This window comes from Nyctereutes procyonoides, unplaced genomic scaffold (genome assembly GCF_905146905.1).
Source record: "Nyctereutes procyonoides isolate TBG_1078 unplaced genomic scaffold, NYPRO_anot_genome, whole genome shotgun sequence".
Taxonomy (NCBI): Eukaryota; Metazoa; Chordata; class Mammalia; order Carnivora; family Canidae; genus Nyctereutes; species Nyctereutes procyonoides.
This window is the reverse complement of record NW_026575052.1, coordinates 42778622-42793994: the sequence shown is the minus strand read 5'-3', so window position 1 is coordinate 42793994 and position 15373 is coordinate 42778622. Positions and strand designations below refer to the sequence as shown.

The 15373-nt window shown below is 38.0% G+C and overlaps 1 protein-coding gene across 2 annotated transcripts in view; it reads right to left on the bottom strand.

The window, feature by feature from the left end:
* The window catches only part of PLPP1 (phospholipid phosphatase 1), a 92357-nt gene that overhangs the window by 22384 nt on the left and 54600 nt on the right, over nt 1-15373 (bottom strand). The window contains exons 2-3 of one of the 2 annotated variants that reach the window (XM_055332132.1): nt 12268-12419; nt 6994-7274 (exon numbers count right to left, since the gene is read on the bottom strand). In XM_055332132.1, the coding sequence (XP_055188107.1) occupies nt 6994-7274; nt 12268-12419 (433 nt within the window). The remainder of the gene's footprint in view (nt 1-6993; nt 7275-12267; nt 12420-15373) is intronic. The other variant, XM_055332131.1, reaches the window with a different exon arrangement.

Sequence of the window (15373 nt, the reverse complement as noted above, 5' to 3'; positions counted from 1 at the left end):
ATGTCCATCCTACTGGTCAGATCACAGGACCACACTTTGAATGGCAAGGGGAGAGGAATGAGAAAAAGGTAATTTTGAGCGTGAGTAGGAGTACACTTGGGATGAAGTCAACAGTTTAGGCACTTTGTGGAAATGGTCACAACAAATGAATGCTGATGCTTTTCCTGTTTTCTTTTTACAAAGCCTACTTAAAGCAGAAAAACATTTATGAATATTTCCATTAAGAATCACACGAAGACAGATTTCAGTGATCTCTGAATAATGAGACAACACAGTCCATACATCAGGTTTGTTTTACTATTCACAAATTCAACTGACATCCTACCTCTCAATAAAAATATTTGTTTTCTAATTAAATGAAAATACTGAATTCTCTTTCCATTTCTTTGAATGGAAACTCAAGCTTTATATTACTCCATCCATTATATTTTAATCTGAAAAAAGTACTGTACCTATGCAACTTTTTTTTCATATTTCAAAGTTGGCAATGTGGAATTTAAGAGTTCTAAGGTGAAGGTACAAAGCACCATTAGAAGTAATCAGCTGGAAAAAAAAAAAAGAAGTAATCAGCTGACGATGTGTTCATGTGATTTAGTAGCTTATTAACATTTAATGTACAGGGCAGCCCCGGTGGCTCAGCGATTTAGCACTGCCCAGGGCGTGATCCTGGAGACCCGGGATCAAGTCCCATGTCGGGTTCCCTGCATGGAGCCTGCTTCTCCCTCTGCCTGTGTCTCTGCCTCTCTCTTTCTGTGTCTCTCATGAATAAATAAATAAAATCTTTAAAAAAGAAATTTAACAGCACTGCTTATCTAAACCTAGGAATCTCTTTCATCTTACTATATCCACTGCCAGACCTATATTCTAACTCAAAACTAAGAAGAAAAGGACAGTTTCAAGAAGCACCAAAAGTTGTTATCTTTGTTCATAATTAATTCCCTAAACTACCATTTAAAAATGCGGTAGAAGGGCACCTGCATGGCTTAGTGGTTGAGCATCTGCCTTTGGTTCAGATTGTGATCCCGGGGTCCTGGGATCAAGTCCTGCATCAGGCTCCCCGCAGGGAACCTGCTTCTCTCTCTCTGCCTATGTCTCTGCCTCTCTCTCTGTGTTTCTCATAAATAAAAAAATTAAATAAAATAATAAAATAAATTAAATTAAATAAGGGGAAGGATGGCATGAAAGGCCAAACATCTAAAATTCGAGGGTTGGGGCGGTGGGCAGAGGGGGGTATTTGTTTTTAAAAAAATAATGATGTGTGTGTGTGTGTCTTTACCAATAGATAATGGCAGGAAGTCACTGAGAGTAAAGAAAGGATCTTGTCTTTGCAAGTCTACACCTCAACCAAAATAAAGTCACATATCAAATCAACTCATTCTGCATTTAGGAAAGAGAATCGGGCACCAACTCCAATTTCCAAACAAAAAATCATTTGCTTTTATTCCACATGAAAACAAAATTATATGGAATGTATAAATGCAACAGGCTAATAAATCAAAAGTATGCATGAGAATGTATACAGCTATTTAACTACATATGTGGTGTAAGTTCCTTTTTATTTCTAATCAAAGAAGTTTCCTTAGCTTTAAATGCCCCAAATCGCCTTATACATTAACAAACAACCAACAGACAAAAATCAGAAAATCATACTGGTTTTACTGAAACTCAGTTTAATAATAAAACATTGCGGGCATACCTTAAGCCTCTAGCCTGCCTGCCTCTGATGCTACTGCTCCCTGGAGGCTGAGACATACCCCATCCTAATTCTACACATTCAAACCTTACTCATCCTCCAAAATGCCTCTTCTACTAGAAGCAGTATTACCACCCTTTGACTTCATCTTTACTCTTTCAAGGCACATGTGTCACACACACAATCTCCAAACATGTCTCAGCTCGTGTAGTGAGCACGACCTCCCACAGTGTCTAGGACTTAACAGCAATAGATAGTAGCTGGATTTAGTAACTTCATGGATAGGCTAAAGGTGTGATTCTCAGGTCAGCAGCTACAGCAGCATCTGGGAATGTTTTAGGAACGGAAATTCTTGGGCTCTCTGGCATTCAGACTCACTGAATCAGAAACTCTAGGGGTGAGGCCCAGCTATCTATACTTTAACAAACTCTCCACGTGATTCCAATGTGACTAAAGGGTCAGAAACACTGGGGCAAAAAGAGTCAGCATGGGGGTGAGGAGATAGTCACAGCTACAACCTAAGTGTCATGTGTTAATATTGAGAACAGAGGAGGTGGAAAGTGCTGCTGCCCTTCAAGTCCAATTCCTTTTACATATGCTAAGAGCTAATGTCCATTCACAGGGTGAAGGATCTTTTAAAAGAACCCCCTTTCTCAGTCTATATGTTGCTATTTCCAGGTAGATAGAAGACTAAAAACTAAGGTTGATTTCTAGCTTACCGACATATACACACACAGGAAGTATAGATAAACCTGAATAAATCTTTCTGAAAGCATAAAGTGTCCAGTAATGTCTACAATTAGACCACAAAGAAGCAGCTTTTCTCTCAAAGTACTTAATACCACAGCTAGTCAGTCTAATTATAATGGATTTTCACTACTGTAGAAGGTCCTCCTCGAAATTCAGCTTCATTTTACCTACATGGGGGTTGCATTTAAAAAAGGCAAAAGGAAAATTATTTATCACATTCAACCAAACATATCACAATTAAACAGCTAAGTAACACAAAGCTGCCAAAATCCAAAAGAAATAACTTTATATTGAATATCTGATTTATATAGACAAAGACCAGTCAGTCACTCAGAATTGATCAGGAACGCTGAGTCTATGCTTAAACCAATGTAATTTAAATAAAAGCCAGAAAAAAGAAAAAAGTGAATCACTTAGAGAAGACAAGTTTCTATACTGTAGTATCACTATCACATTTGTGTAGTATCACAAATAGAGCAACTGTTATCAAGCTCTCTTGCTCAACTACAGGCTCCAACAGTTAAAACCAGGAACAGGCAAGACTTCTTAACCGATGCTTCAACGAAAACCCATTGTGCTTATTTCTTATCGAACTTTCTCAAGGTATTGACAAAGACATTTTGCAAACACCTGAACATCCCAACTGCCAGACCAGAAAAGCCCTGATAGCAGTGGAATGCCTAGACCACACATCCCACATATCCCCTTCCCTGCCCATGATCTTGGGCTGAACACATACTGACCCCCCCCACCCGTGATCATGCACTCCCTGCCCACCCTCTTGCACATATCCCACCCCATCTTTCCCTATAACGCTGAAGGTGTCCATCTTGCTGGTGGAGAGGCCAGTTGTTAATGCTTGAGCCTGCTACCAAGCACCCTAAACTTCTCCCTTTCTCTTTTCGAAACCACCATCTCGAGTTACTGCCTTTCCTTACAACCAGTTTATCCAAGTTTATTCTGCAACAGTGCTGGCAAACCCAGCCAGGAGCTGTGCTTCTGATTTGTCCACCCTGCCTCAGGATTCCCTGGCATAGAGCAATTCGCCCCAGTAGCACCAGGGCTCACCTGCTCGGTTCTTGAGTTAGTGGTAGTGATAGATCATTCAGAAACACAGCTAGTTGTGCACAATCTTAAATTCACCCTGCCGAATATCCTGAGATAACATCATGAGAGGCCGTGTTCCCATCATCCAGGGGACATAAAGCACTGGTTCAAAGTGTGGTCCTGAGATCAAGCACAAAGACAGCAGCATCTGGGAGTGTGTCAGAAATATATATTTGCACCCCTCACCCCCTCTTCCTGAATTAAACACCTGAGGATGACACGTGGAAATGTGTTTTAACAAGCCCTCCAGGTACTTCTAATAAACCACTAACATTTGAGAGCTGCTGGCATAAAGATCTCTAAAGAGACTCTTTAGTAACTTTTTTTTTTTTCACAAAGTAATGCTAATCTCACTGGCATAAGCAAGAGCAGCTAGATGAGTACAGCCCCTTTTCATTTATAGTAAATTGCCAGGTATTAATTTTAAACAATGAATATGAGCTCTCTGGATATTATGAAGTATGCTACTACAGTCCATGTATGTTCTCACCTCTATGTTTAGGACTCAGAACCACAAATGAACCCTGGTACAAGTCCTCTGACATCAATGAGAGGAGAGCACAAGAGCACGCACATATGCAGGAAGGGCAGAGAGAGGAATAGAAGAAAATAAGAGAATGAATGGGGGAAAAAAATCAAGACCAAAAGTCAAAATTTTAGGAGAGTACTCTCACCCTCAGATGTAACTCTGACTCATTTATAGTCAACAAAAATGACTCATTTTGGGTGCTTATGTTCCCTTCTCTCCAATTCAAGCATTATAATTTTATAATTAAAATAAATGTACAGGGGGCAGGCTGTGGAAACAAATAAAATAAAGGAGATTACATTATACTCCTAATATATTACAATGTCTAGACTGAAATGTTTTTGCATTTTTGGCACCCCGACTTAAAAAATTCAAGAGAAAAGAAATGGGAAAGCCCGACTCCAACCAAATTATGCTCCACAACAGAACAGCAATGCAAAAACACAGTTATGCACCAAAGTTACAAAGCTCTGAAACTGGTAACCACTAACTCATTCTGGAAACACTAATAGATATCCCATTTTTCTCAGAAGACACAAAGTTTTAAATTTTCATTTCTAGGTTTGATTTTTCTTCTTCCTTCAGAACCCCAATGCTTATCAACAGATCTTCTCACTGAAAATGTGGGTTGCTGAAGAAACTTTAAAGGGTAATGGGTAAAAACCCTACATATATTTACATCAAAAGTACCATCAGAGTACGTGTTGGCCAATTTAGATATATAAGAGATACGTAATAGGTCATATATGGACTGGAAAATGTAATCACATTTATGCCATTTAAAAGAAATTATATTTCATATTTTGTTCAAATGGATCAAGTAAGAAAGTTAAATCTCTCAATAAGATATACTGTTACAAGAAAATTCTGAGCCAGAATGTATGTATCCACTGAACCAGAGAAACAATACACGTATGAGGAATCTGTGCTCTTAAAGAATCATTTTAAATAATATTTTCTAGAGTTTAGAAAAACTGACTTTCTTAAATTATCATCACCTGACTTTCTTAAATTCCTTGGCCAAGAGAAAACATTAGAGCTTGGGTGATGCAGAAGAGATTACTAGAGGCAGAGGCATGGACAGTCCTCTATATTTCCCTGAGTCTTCAACCTCTTGACCGAAGGCTACTACATCTCCTAGTCATTAAAATGAGACATTTCTCCAGGACACTGTAGTGCTAGGAGAGCAAAGCATGAGATCTCCACATCCCACACCCTTAGTGCCCAGTGCTGGTGTTTTTAAGTTCCTAACTCTTCAATGGGCTCTTCAACTCAAATCAACAATACTACTGCATTAGTCACTTCCCTCTCCTTCATTCATTAAAATTTTATAACCCTATCAGTCCTCCAATGATCACCTCAAAGCTTGCCAATTCAACAGCCTCTCTATTCTCTGGCCTTTGTATCAACAAAGAGGTTCTCCTCCACTGCCCTCGCTAATTTAATCTAAGTTCTCTGTGCTAGCCTAAACTCCATGAAGATCATTCTAGTTCACTGCTGGATCTCAGGCACACCACAGTGAATACTTAAAGTAAGGTATTTTTTCATTACCACTAAATGCAAAAATTGAGGGCTACTATAAGGCCTGTGCAGCTTATAACAAGGACAATCAAATGCTTGAGAATCATGTATAAAGAACACTCAAAGGATGTTTTACCCAGGGGCACCTGGGTTGCTTAGGGGTTGAGCATCTGCCTTTGGCTCAGGTCATGATCCCGGGGTCCTGGGATCGAGTGGCACATCAGGCTCCTTGCAGGGAGCCTGCATCTCCCTCTGCCTATGTCTCTGCCTCTCTCTCTCTCTGTCTCTCTCAAGAATAAATAAAATCTTTAAAAAAAAAAAAAAGGCACAACGATGTTTTGCCCAAAGTATTTGTTGGATGATAAATGACTAAGGTAAAGTGATAGCTATCTTAAAATATAAGTCAATTATATAGAAAAGATAAGGCTGACAATTCTGAGACTTGAGATGGGTAATTGGCTCTCCTACTAATTAGTGGACTTATTTTTATTTTTTAAGATTTTATTTATTCGAGAAAGAGAGAAAGCAAGTGAGAATGAGCTGGGGAAGGGGTGGGGGTGAGGAAGAAGCAGGAAAGACTTACAAGGAGTTTGATCCCAGGACCCTGGGATCATGACTTGAGCCAAAGGCAGACACTTAACCAACTGAGCCACCCAAGTGACCCTAATGGCTTTATTTAGTATTACTGAGCCTCTTCTTTCTTATCTATATACATTAAAGGGGTTGGACTTTTTGGGTTCCAAACATTCTATTTCATTCCTGCCTAATAGTGCTCCAGGTATAGAAAGGAGCCCAACAAGGGTATTATTAGAAGGCAGCAACCTGAAGACCTAAGCTGTCAGGATATGAAGTTTTCTTATAAAAAATATACCCTAAGAATCCTGAGAGATAGAGCAGAACTTGATGCACAGCTGGCCTACATCAAAAGTCAGCCAACTATAACCCTGGAGCAGCAACTATTTCTGTTAATAAACTTTTATTGGAACATAACCACACCCATTCGTTCAAGGATTGTCTATGGTTGTTTTTTCCTGGTACAACAGCAGAGCTGGACAGTTGTCAAATTAACCAAATGGCCCACAAATCCTAAAATATTTACTCTCTGGTACCTTAAGAAAAAGTTTACTGGCCCTGCACTATAGGACATATGATATTTATTTTACATTATTATTCATTGGAGATGGAAAGACCTGCATTAAAATGCTCTTACATAGAAGGTAGGGATAAAAGGGAGAAAAAGAGTAAGTAGAGATAACAGGTCAAAATATAATCTCAATTCACCTCCCAGTGATTACACTAGCTGCTCTAAGCTAGTGGATAGCTCATCCATCTCTGAAAACTTTTTTTCCAAGAATACACAAAATAAAACAAACATTGAAGATTTAACACGCACCTGCCCTCCCTCACTTTTTGTGCATTCCCTTGACATATGTAGTTTTCAACGTAACCAACACTGCAGTTGATTTTTGACCAATCTGGGTCACAAACATCCAGGAAGTGAGGCCGCAGTCTGCCTATTGAATACTTGGCAATGTCAGTCAGGGACTGACTAGCAGCTGCACCAAATAAAAATGTTCCAATGGCTTTGTAAATAGTGGCTATGTAGTTATTCCTGATAAAGGAATTCGAGTGCAAAAGGTTATAGTAAACAGACAGGGCTTCTCCAACAATCATCTGAAAAAGAAACAGAAAAATAATATGTTAAAAGAGCAACTGGGCACTTTAAACAAAATAAAAAATAGAAAAGAAAATGGTAAGTCACAATAAAATCACAATAAATAAAAAGTCACAATAAAATTTAAAATAAAATTTTAAAAACACCTCCCATTTTTCATTTGCAAAAGGAGTCAGGATATCTAATTCTAAACCATGAAAAAAGGTTCAGGTCAAGTGTGGATAATGCTTACAAAGAAATGGCCACAATAATTTCAAAGCCCACCTGAAACAATAAGACCTTATTTCTTTTCTTGTATTCAAATGAGTTTTAGTAAGTAGTCAATGGTGTATCATGGATGACAAAAATCATGGTATATTCAAAGAACACAAACTTTCCTAATTAGAGTATCCCTTATGTACCTATTCTTATCTGGCAGTGTCTTCATTTCTATCAAACATTCCTCTGAAAGAAAAACATCCATCATATTCTAAAAAGTAAAATAGTTTCAGAGAGTAAACTAATATTAAAGCAGAGATCTAACACTGAGGCCAAAGGGTACAGAGGGCAGAAATTAGCTGACAGAGTCTCCCAGTCCTGCCGCTCCAGACCTCTAGGCCTGTCTTTCTTAACAAGTCTCATTAATAGACCAAACACACATTTGATGCTCTCCTCCTCCAAGAAATCATCTCAAGTTTCCTCTTTATTTTTCACTGGCTCTAGTTTTCACTGTAAGTAGAGACAAAGCCTTCCCAGATTCAGGCAGAGTGTGTATCAGCATGTGCCAGTGTAATGAATTTAAAGGCATAAAAATGGCTTCCCAATACTTAACAAGTTCACAGACCAAAATAAATAGTTGAACAGAAGAATCAGCTTGCTTATGTTGGGGGAAGTAAGGAGATACAAGTCACAAAGTTTTTCTTAAGATATGTACTACTTTCCCTGCTTCATCCATTTAGTGAGGATTAATTATCTTCATGGTGAGCCTTATTGTAGGTAAAATAAATAGTTGCCTCCTGAAAGAGATTTTAAGAATCTAACACCAAAAATTCTTCATCTGGCTCCATGGCTCCATAAATAGAATGATAAAATTTGGACAAGTCTATGAATCCCACAAAAGCAAGAATCAAGTTTTAGTCATTGAATAATTGAATGAAATAAAAAGCTAGCACCACCACAATGGACTCAAACATAGTAGGTGGTTCATAAATTTTAATTGAAGGGGGTGCCTCTTGGGTAAAAGGTAAACACCCTTGGTTTAAACATTAAGCCCCATAGAAACATATTCCTCATTACAGTGATTAATGTGAATGACTTAATCAGATCCTTTTCTGAGAAGAGGTCTCTCAGGAGACAAAAACCATATGCACCTCTGTAATTGTGCTTAGGGTTCTCCCAACGCCCTCCAGTCACCCTGTAATAAAGTATATATTGTCTCCTCTGAGTGTTAAGGTGTCCCAGCAACTGCCTTCACAGATGAGCAGAAAGGATTTCTCTCATGTTTCATTATGGAGTTGCTCTTTGATCATCTAAAATATATACCAAGTATATTAATCAACCACAATTCGAGCAGCTGGAACTCCCACACCTCAGCGGTCAGCTGTTCTTTTTGCATAAGCACTCAACTATTTTCCAATTGTTGAATTTTAGGAGTCTTCCATAGGCATAATGATCATTCTTTAGGGCCACCCAAAACATGATTCTTAACACTGAGAACAGAAAGTCAATTCGCTAGGAGAATTCAGAGCACTGGGCACTGAAGACCAACTGACAGAGGTACTGTAAGCAGAAACTTTACCCTTAATGCTGGGGAAGGGCAGGGGACTCTAACACTGACCAAACCTAGGACAATGTATATCATTTTTTATTATGTCCTCCATCCTCACTGAGATAGACAATAGACAAATTCTAAATTGATTTTCTAAATTAAATGCAGGGATGTATCTAAGCATTTCACTATACATGACAGCCATATTTTTGTTTCATTTAAATACCTTTTCCTGCCGTTTGAACCATTAATGTCAATGCTTAGCCTTTGGTCAAGTCCACTGACTGTAGACTCATCTTAGAGCTGGGATCACTTGCTATGCATTATTTACACTCCAAAGATAGGATAAATTATTATTAAAGAATAAAAGATAATGTTTGAGGGACTAAAACAAAATACTTTTGAATATTAAAGATAGTAATTACCCAAATCCATGTAATTCAACCATTTAAAACCTATGCACCAAGATATTTTCTCACCATCTCCTTTATAGCTCCATCAACCAAGATGATTTTATACATCTCTGCATTGTCCACATATTATGTGCCTCCCATTCAGGGCTCACCTTCCCACAAATGTAGTCTAAAATCACTGGTGTACTTCCACTCTTTAAATTTCTCTTACTACCTTCATTCTCTTTATTCTACTGAATCTTTTCCAAAGTCAAAATGGTCTTGTCGGATTGAATAGGTATTTATCAACTCTCATTTACCTCAACTCCTCACAATATTTGACATCACTGATCATTTCTCCTTATTGAAATTCTCCCTTGGCTTCTGAGAAACTATATTAATTAACTCTGGTTCTCCACCAGGCTCCATCACTTTTATGTATCTTTGGATCATCTGAAAGCCACATCAAAGGTCTAGCATGAAGTCTGAATCATCCCAATTTTTTTTTTAAGGAACTGATTCACTTTCTAGTAAATAAAACTAAGCATTTATTTACATGTTTAACCAAGTGCTGCCTGAAAGGAGTTAATTTTTTTAAATTAGTGTATAAAGCTACTGCCCAGTGCAGTGCTGGTTAATATGATTAATGTGAAAATCGTACTTTCATAGCACCTTAAAGAGTCTGTTCTTTTTTAAGAAACCTACACTCAATTTACTTGTTTTATTCAACATAAATATAACTTTCTCACAGCTCATGATGAAATAGTCAAAACTTACAAATTAATGAAGTATCAATGACAAGTTCTTGCTAATGGAGGGTTTTGTCAGGCCCTGCACGTGCACAGGCTACACGCACACACTTGGTGCTAGGCCCCGTCCTGCTGCAGGCCTCTGGTCTGTCGTGGATTGCTGGAGCTTTGTTTGTGCAGCTTCCTTGTTACTGAGACACGAAGTCAAGGAGAATTGAAAGACAAGTCCGCCTGGAGCACTGTTTGAGTGCCCAAGGGAGAATCTTGTATGAACTCAGCTACTACAGTTGATCCTTCACAGCATGGGTTTGAACCTAGTGGGTCCACTTATACATGGATTTTTTTTATGAATACAGTACTGAAAATGGATTATCTTTATGATTTTCTTAATAACATTTTCTTTTCTCTAGCTTACTTTATTGTATAATACATGGAACACAGAAAATATGTGTTGACTCTTTATCAGTAAGGCTTTCAGGCAACAGTAGGCTATTAGTAAAGTTTTTGGTGAGTCAAAAATTGTAACTCAGATTTCTGGTGTCAGTATCCTTTAACCCCAACTTGCTCAAGGGGCAACTGTATTTGCAGCTAACTATCCTATTAAATTTTAAAATTCAAATAGTATCTCAGAAACACACATACTTTAAAAGAAAAAAAAACTCTACTCTTACTGTGTTCTTAAAGGAACAATCATAGGCTTGGCTTTCTTTCTTTTCATAGTAAAAATTCAGTGTAAAGATTTGTCTAGATTAAAGGGATCTGATTTCTTAAAACTTCACCATACTGTAGGAGAGCCAACCAATGTTACTATGTAATTACTCCCATTTCATTCCAGCACCTAGGACATGCCAGGCTCTGACATGCCAGGCTCCACCATGCCCAGCTCAATGGCAGGCAGCAAGGCTGCTAAGATGAACAAAGTACCAACTCTGCCCTCACAGTCTCATAAAACAAACATGTTTATGAGAGAGGTTTTCTTTTACTAATTATGTACCACAAATAATGAGTTCATTAATTCTCAATGCCTATAAGGAGCTGTGATCATTCTTGAATAAAACATTAAAATTCTAGGGATGCCTGGGTGGCTCAGTGGTTGAATATCTGCCTTCGGCTCACGGTGTTACCCCAAGGTCCTAGAATTGAGTCCTGCATTAGGTTCCCCATGGAAAGCCTGCTTCTCCCTCTGCCCATGTCTCTCTGCCTCTCTGTCTCTCAAGAATAAATAAAATCCTAAAAAAAAATTAAAATTCTAAATTAAGGTTTCTTTTTCAATAAATACCAAAAAAGACAAAACATATATGTCATCTTATTGGCCTATCTCCTGGATGGGACTGTATTTTCTACTTTTAACCAATATAAATCTTCTTTTACAAGCCATGGAGCATACTCTGGTTTCTTTTCAGATCGTATAAATCTTTCGCCTTTTACAAGCCATGGAGCGTACAGCTATTTAATCTAAGTCATAGACTCTCTCAGTCAAGAAATTATAATCTGATCCAATCCCTTGAAGCCATCTCCTTGGAGCACAATCTCTAATCATTCCCACCTAAAATCCTAAAAGCAATAGTTACTATTATGTTTCAGAACTAGCAAAAATTCTCTTGTATTCACTGCTGATTATATATAGAAATTTTGGCTTCTCTCTCTAGTTTCTGGCATTATCTAATAATTCTTTAACATGGGTTAGAATGAAGACTTAACATTAGTTATTTTTATTTTTTAGAACTCAGCAACTAGAAAGTAGGTACATACAGATTCCACAAATTACAAAATAATACCCTACATATAAAGTATGCTAAAAACATACTGCTGTAACATGTGTCTATGCATGTGCTGCAATAACACCAAATTAGTGTTTTAAAATCACAGTGACTTGGAAAAGATTAGCATAAAAGCTACACACCTTCAGTAAGGTTCTTCTAATTATACACTGTTATTCCTCTGGTCCCATTTAAAATAGCTGAGATCTTAATCAAATAACATGCTCAATTAAAGGTTAAAAAACATAGTTTTGGACATTTACGCATTCAATAATTAACAGATTAACACAAAATTAAGCCAACTGCCCACGAGTGATAAACTTGGAAAAGTGGATTTGACTTACAACAATAATACTGAATGGAATGATTATTCCACCTAATAACGCATAAGGTATGGTGTCTTCTTTGTAAGGGTACTTGATGGACTCATCATTACAGAATATTCCTCGTTGGAAGGGGGTATGCCTTGAAGTAAGAATTGCAAAAGGCAATCCAGCTAGCAAAAGGAATAAATGAAAATATCATTAAAATGGTAATATGAAAATTAATTAATGGCAATAATTATCCCAGAGACTGTTTAAAAATGCATTTGCCATGAAAATAAATAAGAGCACACGTAAAAAGGAATGCAGCAATGCATGCAACAGAAGTTAGAAAGATTACAGTTTAGATTAAGGTAGGAAGAGGAACAATGCTTAACCAATTTAACTAGGAGTATCTTCTTCCCTTTGTTTCTGCCCAAACACACTAAAAGGATTTTAGAGAAGACAAAAAAAAAAAAAAATTGCTTCTTATGCTCTTGTTTGTCATTCAGTCAGAGGGTTTTTCAACCTATTCCCAAACCGATCTGTCATGCATTTTCCTTCCAAAAGTAAAACAGCTTTTTGACATTACCCATTTTGTCTCTATGTTACTACCACATGTAGACAGGACAAGGTCATGGCAAAACTATCAGAGTATCTAAATAATGTGCTATCCACTTACTTCTGTACCATCTATACCAAGTTTAGAGCTGCTGTGAAAAAGACCTGAACTTAAATCAAGTTTGAGAAAAACAGACAACGAAGTCAAGCACAAAAACACCAAAACACAGTTCTGTTTTCATTCGTGTTTTCCCTCAAGATTAGGTCTTACACTCACCTCCTAAAAGGTCTTTTCCCTGCAAGTCAGCTTTAAGAATTCAGTTCTCCTTTACTTCACAGAAGTAGACATACTGATTAATATGCAGCATATCAACTACAAATCTAGTTAGAAGAAACCTTCAACATGAGGTCTGTGTCAAGACGTATCCAAGTGTGGAAGATTCTCTCCCTCGGAGATCCATTTTCGCAGCAGCAGTAACGCCATAATCACAAGCTACCATACTCACTGTATGTTCAAGTGTTCTTTCTATGAAGCTCCAAGTCTTAATGACCATTTAAAGGTTTTATTAACTCCACTAAAATCCCAAAGGCTGAAAGACAAACACAACTCTACCACTCTGAGTGTCCTTAATGTAAATATCAAATATGTTCTATCTCCAGAAGCTAAATGAAAAGAATCACATTCCTAGTTCTTTTATTTATCTTCCTGTTTCTCATCTATACCCTAAATACATACACCAAAGTTTCTATCTTTGTGTTAAACCAATTGTCAAGAGTGGCAACCCATTACAAGTCTTTAAGATGTTCACAAGGCTCCCGAAGTATACTTCTAGTAATAGTTATGATTACAAATAAATAAATAAACTAGAACTGACTTTGCTAACTGATACTTATACTACCTCCATGTCTGATTTTCAGACTATCCTCTGATTCACCAACTTGTCTGCATTCAGAGGAATAGGGCGAAATGCCCAAGCCTTTAATACAGATACCACAGCTGCAGCACAAACATCTTGTACACAGCAGCATATGCTGTGGAGGCTAATAAGCAGATCTGTGACATCAGTTGCTGCCTGCTCTCTACAATAACTAGATGTTCATCCTTCAACCAACAGCCATATTCTTACCCCATGAGCAAATTTATTTTGTATTCACAAAGAACCATCATTTCTACAGTTCAATTCTACTTGCAATAACTCTATAACATAACAAAGGAAACTTTCTATCTCTACATTGCATATTTTGGAATTGAATTTTTTCATGATTTCTTTCTTTTGTAGAAAGACAAGATATCTGGTATAGAAATTAAATCCAGGGATCCCTGGGTGGCGCAGCGGTTTGGCGCCTGTCTTTGGCCCAGGGCATGATCCTGGAAACCCGGGATCGAGTCCCACATCGGGCTCCCGGTGCATGGAGCCTGCTTCTCCCTCTGCCTGTGTCTCAGCTTGGGCTATGATCCTGGAGTGACGGGATCTAGCCCCACATTGAGCCCCCTGCTCAACAGGAGAGCCTGCTTCTTCCTCTCCCTCTGCTCCTCCCCTCTACTCAGGCTCTCTCTCTCTCTCTCTCTCTCTCTCTGTCTCTTGCTTACTCATTTTCTCTCTCTCATATAAATAAATAAAATCTTTTCTAAAAATAGGGGATCCCTGGGTGGCTCAGCGGTTTGGCACCTGCCTTTGGCCCAGGGTGCGATCCTGGAGTCCTGGGATCGAGTCCCGCGTCGGGCTCCCGGCATGGAGCCTGCTTCTCCCTCTGCTGGGTCTCTGCCTCTGTCTCTCTCTGTGTCTCTCATGAATAAATAAGTAAAAATCTAGATAGATAGATAGATGAAAGAAAGAAAGAAAGAAAGAAAGAAAGAAAGAAAGAAAGAAAGAAAGAAAGAAAGAAAGAAAGAAAGAAAGACACACTACAGAGATTTTAGTGAGGAATGATTAAAAAAAATAAACATTTTTTAAAAAGCAGGAATCCATCACAAATGCACACTCTTCCTTTGAGAGTGTGAGTGAAGAAAAGTAATTCTATCACAGAAGGCCTCAGAAATATTTTTAAATTAGTAATATTTGCAATCTCATATAAGTCCATGAAATCTATTATATCAATGTCATTATTCAACACCATTTCATTTTCACTAAACCTGAACATAGACCCCAAAAAGGGGATGGAGAAGAGCAAATCACCATTTGTTCAATGATCTATATCAGGCTCAAAAAGATGACCTCGTCCAGATTCCTGCTCTGGGAATTTAGGAATTGGAACAAAGACTGACTCAGTCAGAGCTGGCAAGCAGTCTGAACCATGCACAAGAAAGATTCGCTGAAGAGGCTGAGAACAAAACAGGTCTGCAAAGAAAAGAGAAGTGACTAGCCTGGCCCTTGAAAGTGAGAAATAGGAAAGCGGCTTTGGCTCCCCATTGCCAGAGGGCCTCACTGATCTTGCTATTTTGGAGTTGTTAGAGTGCCCTATATCCTTTCAACAAAACCCAACCTTACTTCAGCTAGTTAGAAAGGAATTCTGCTCCTTGCAACCAACAGAGCCATAATTAAAACAATTATAAACACTCCTCCTACTTTGAGAACAAATAGATAAT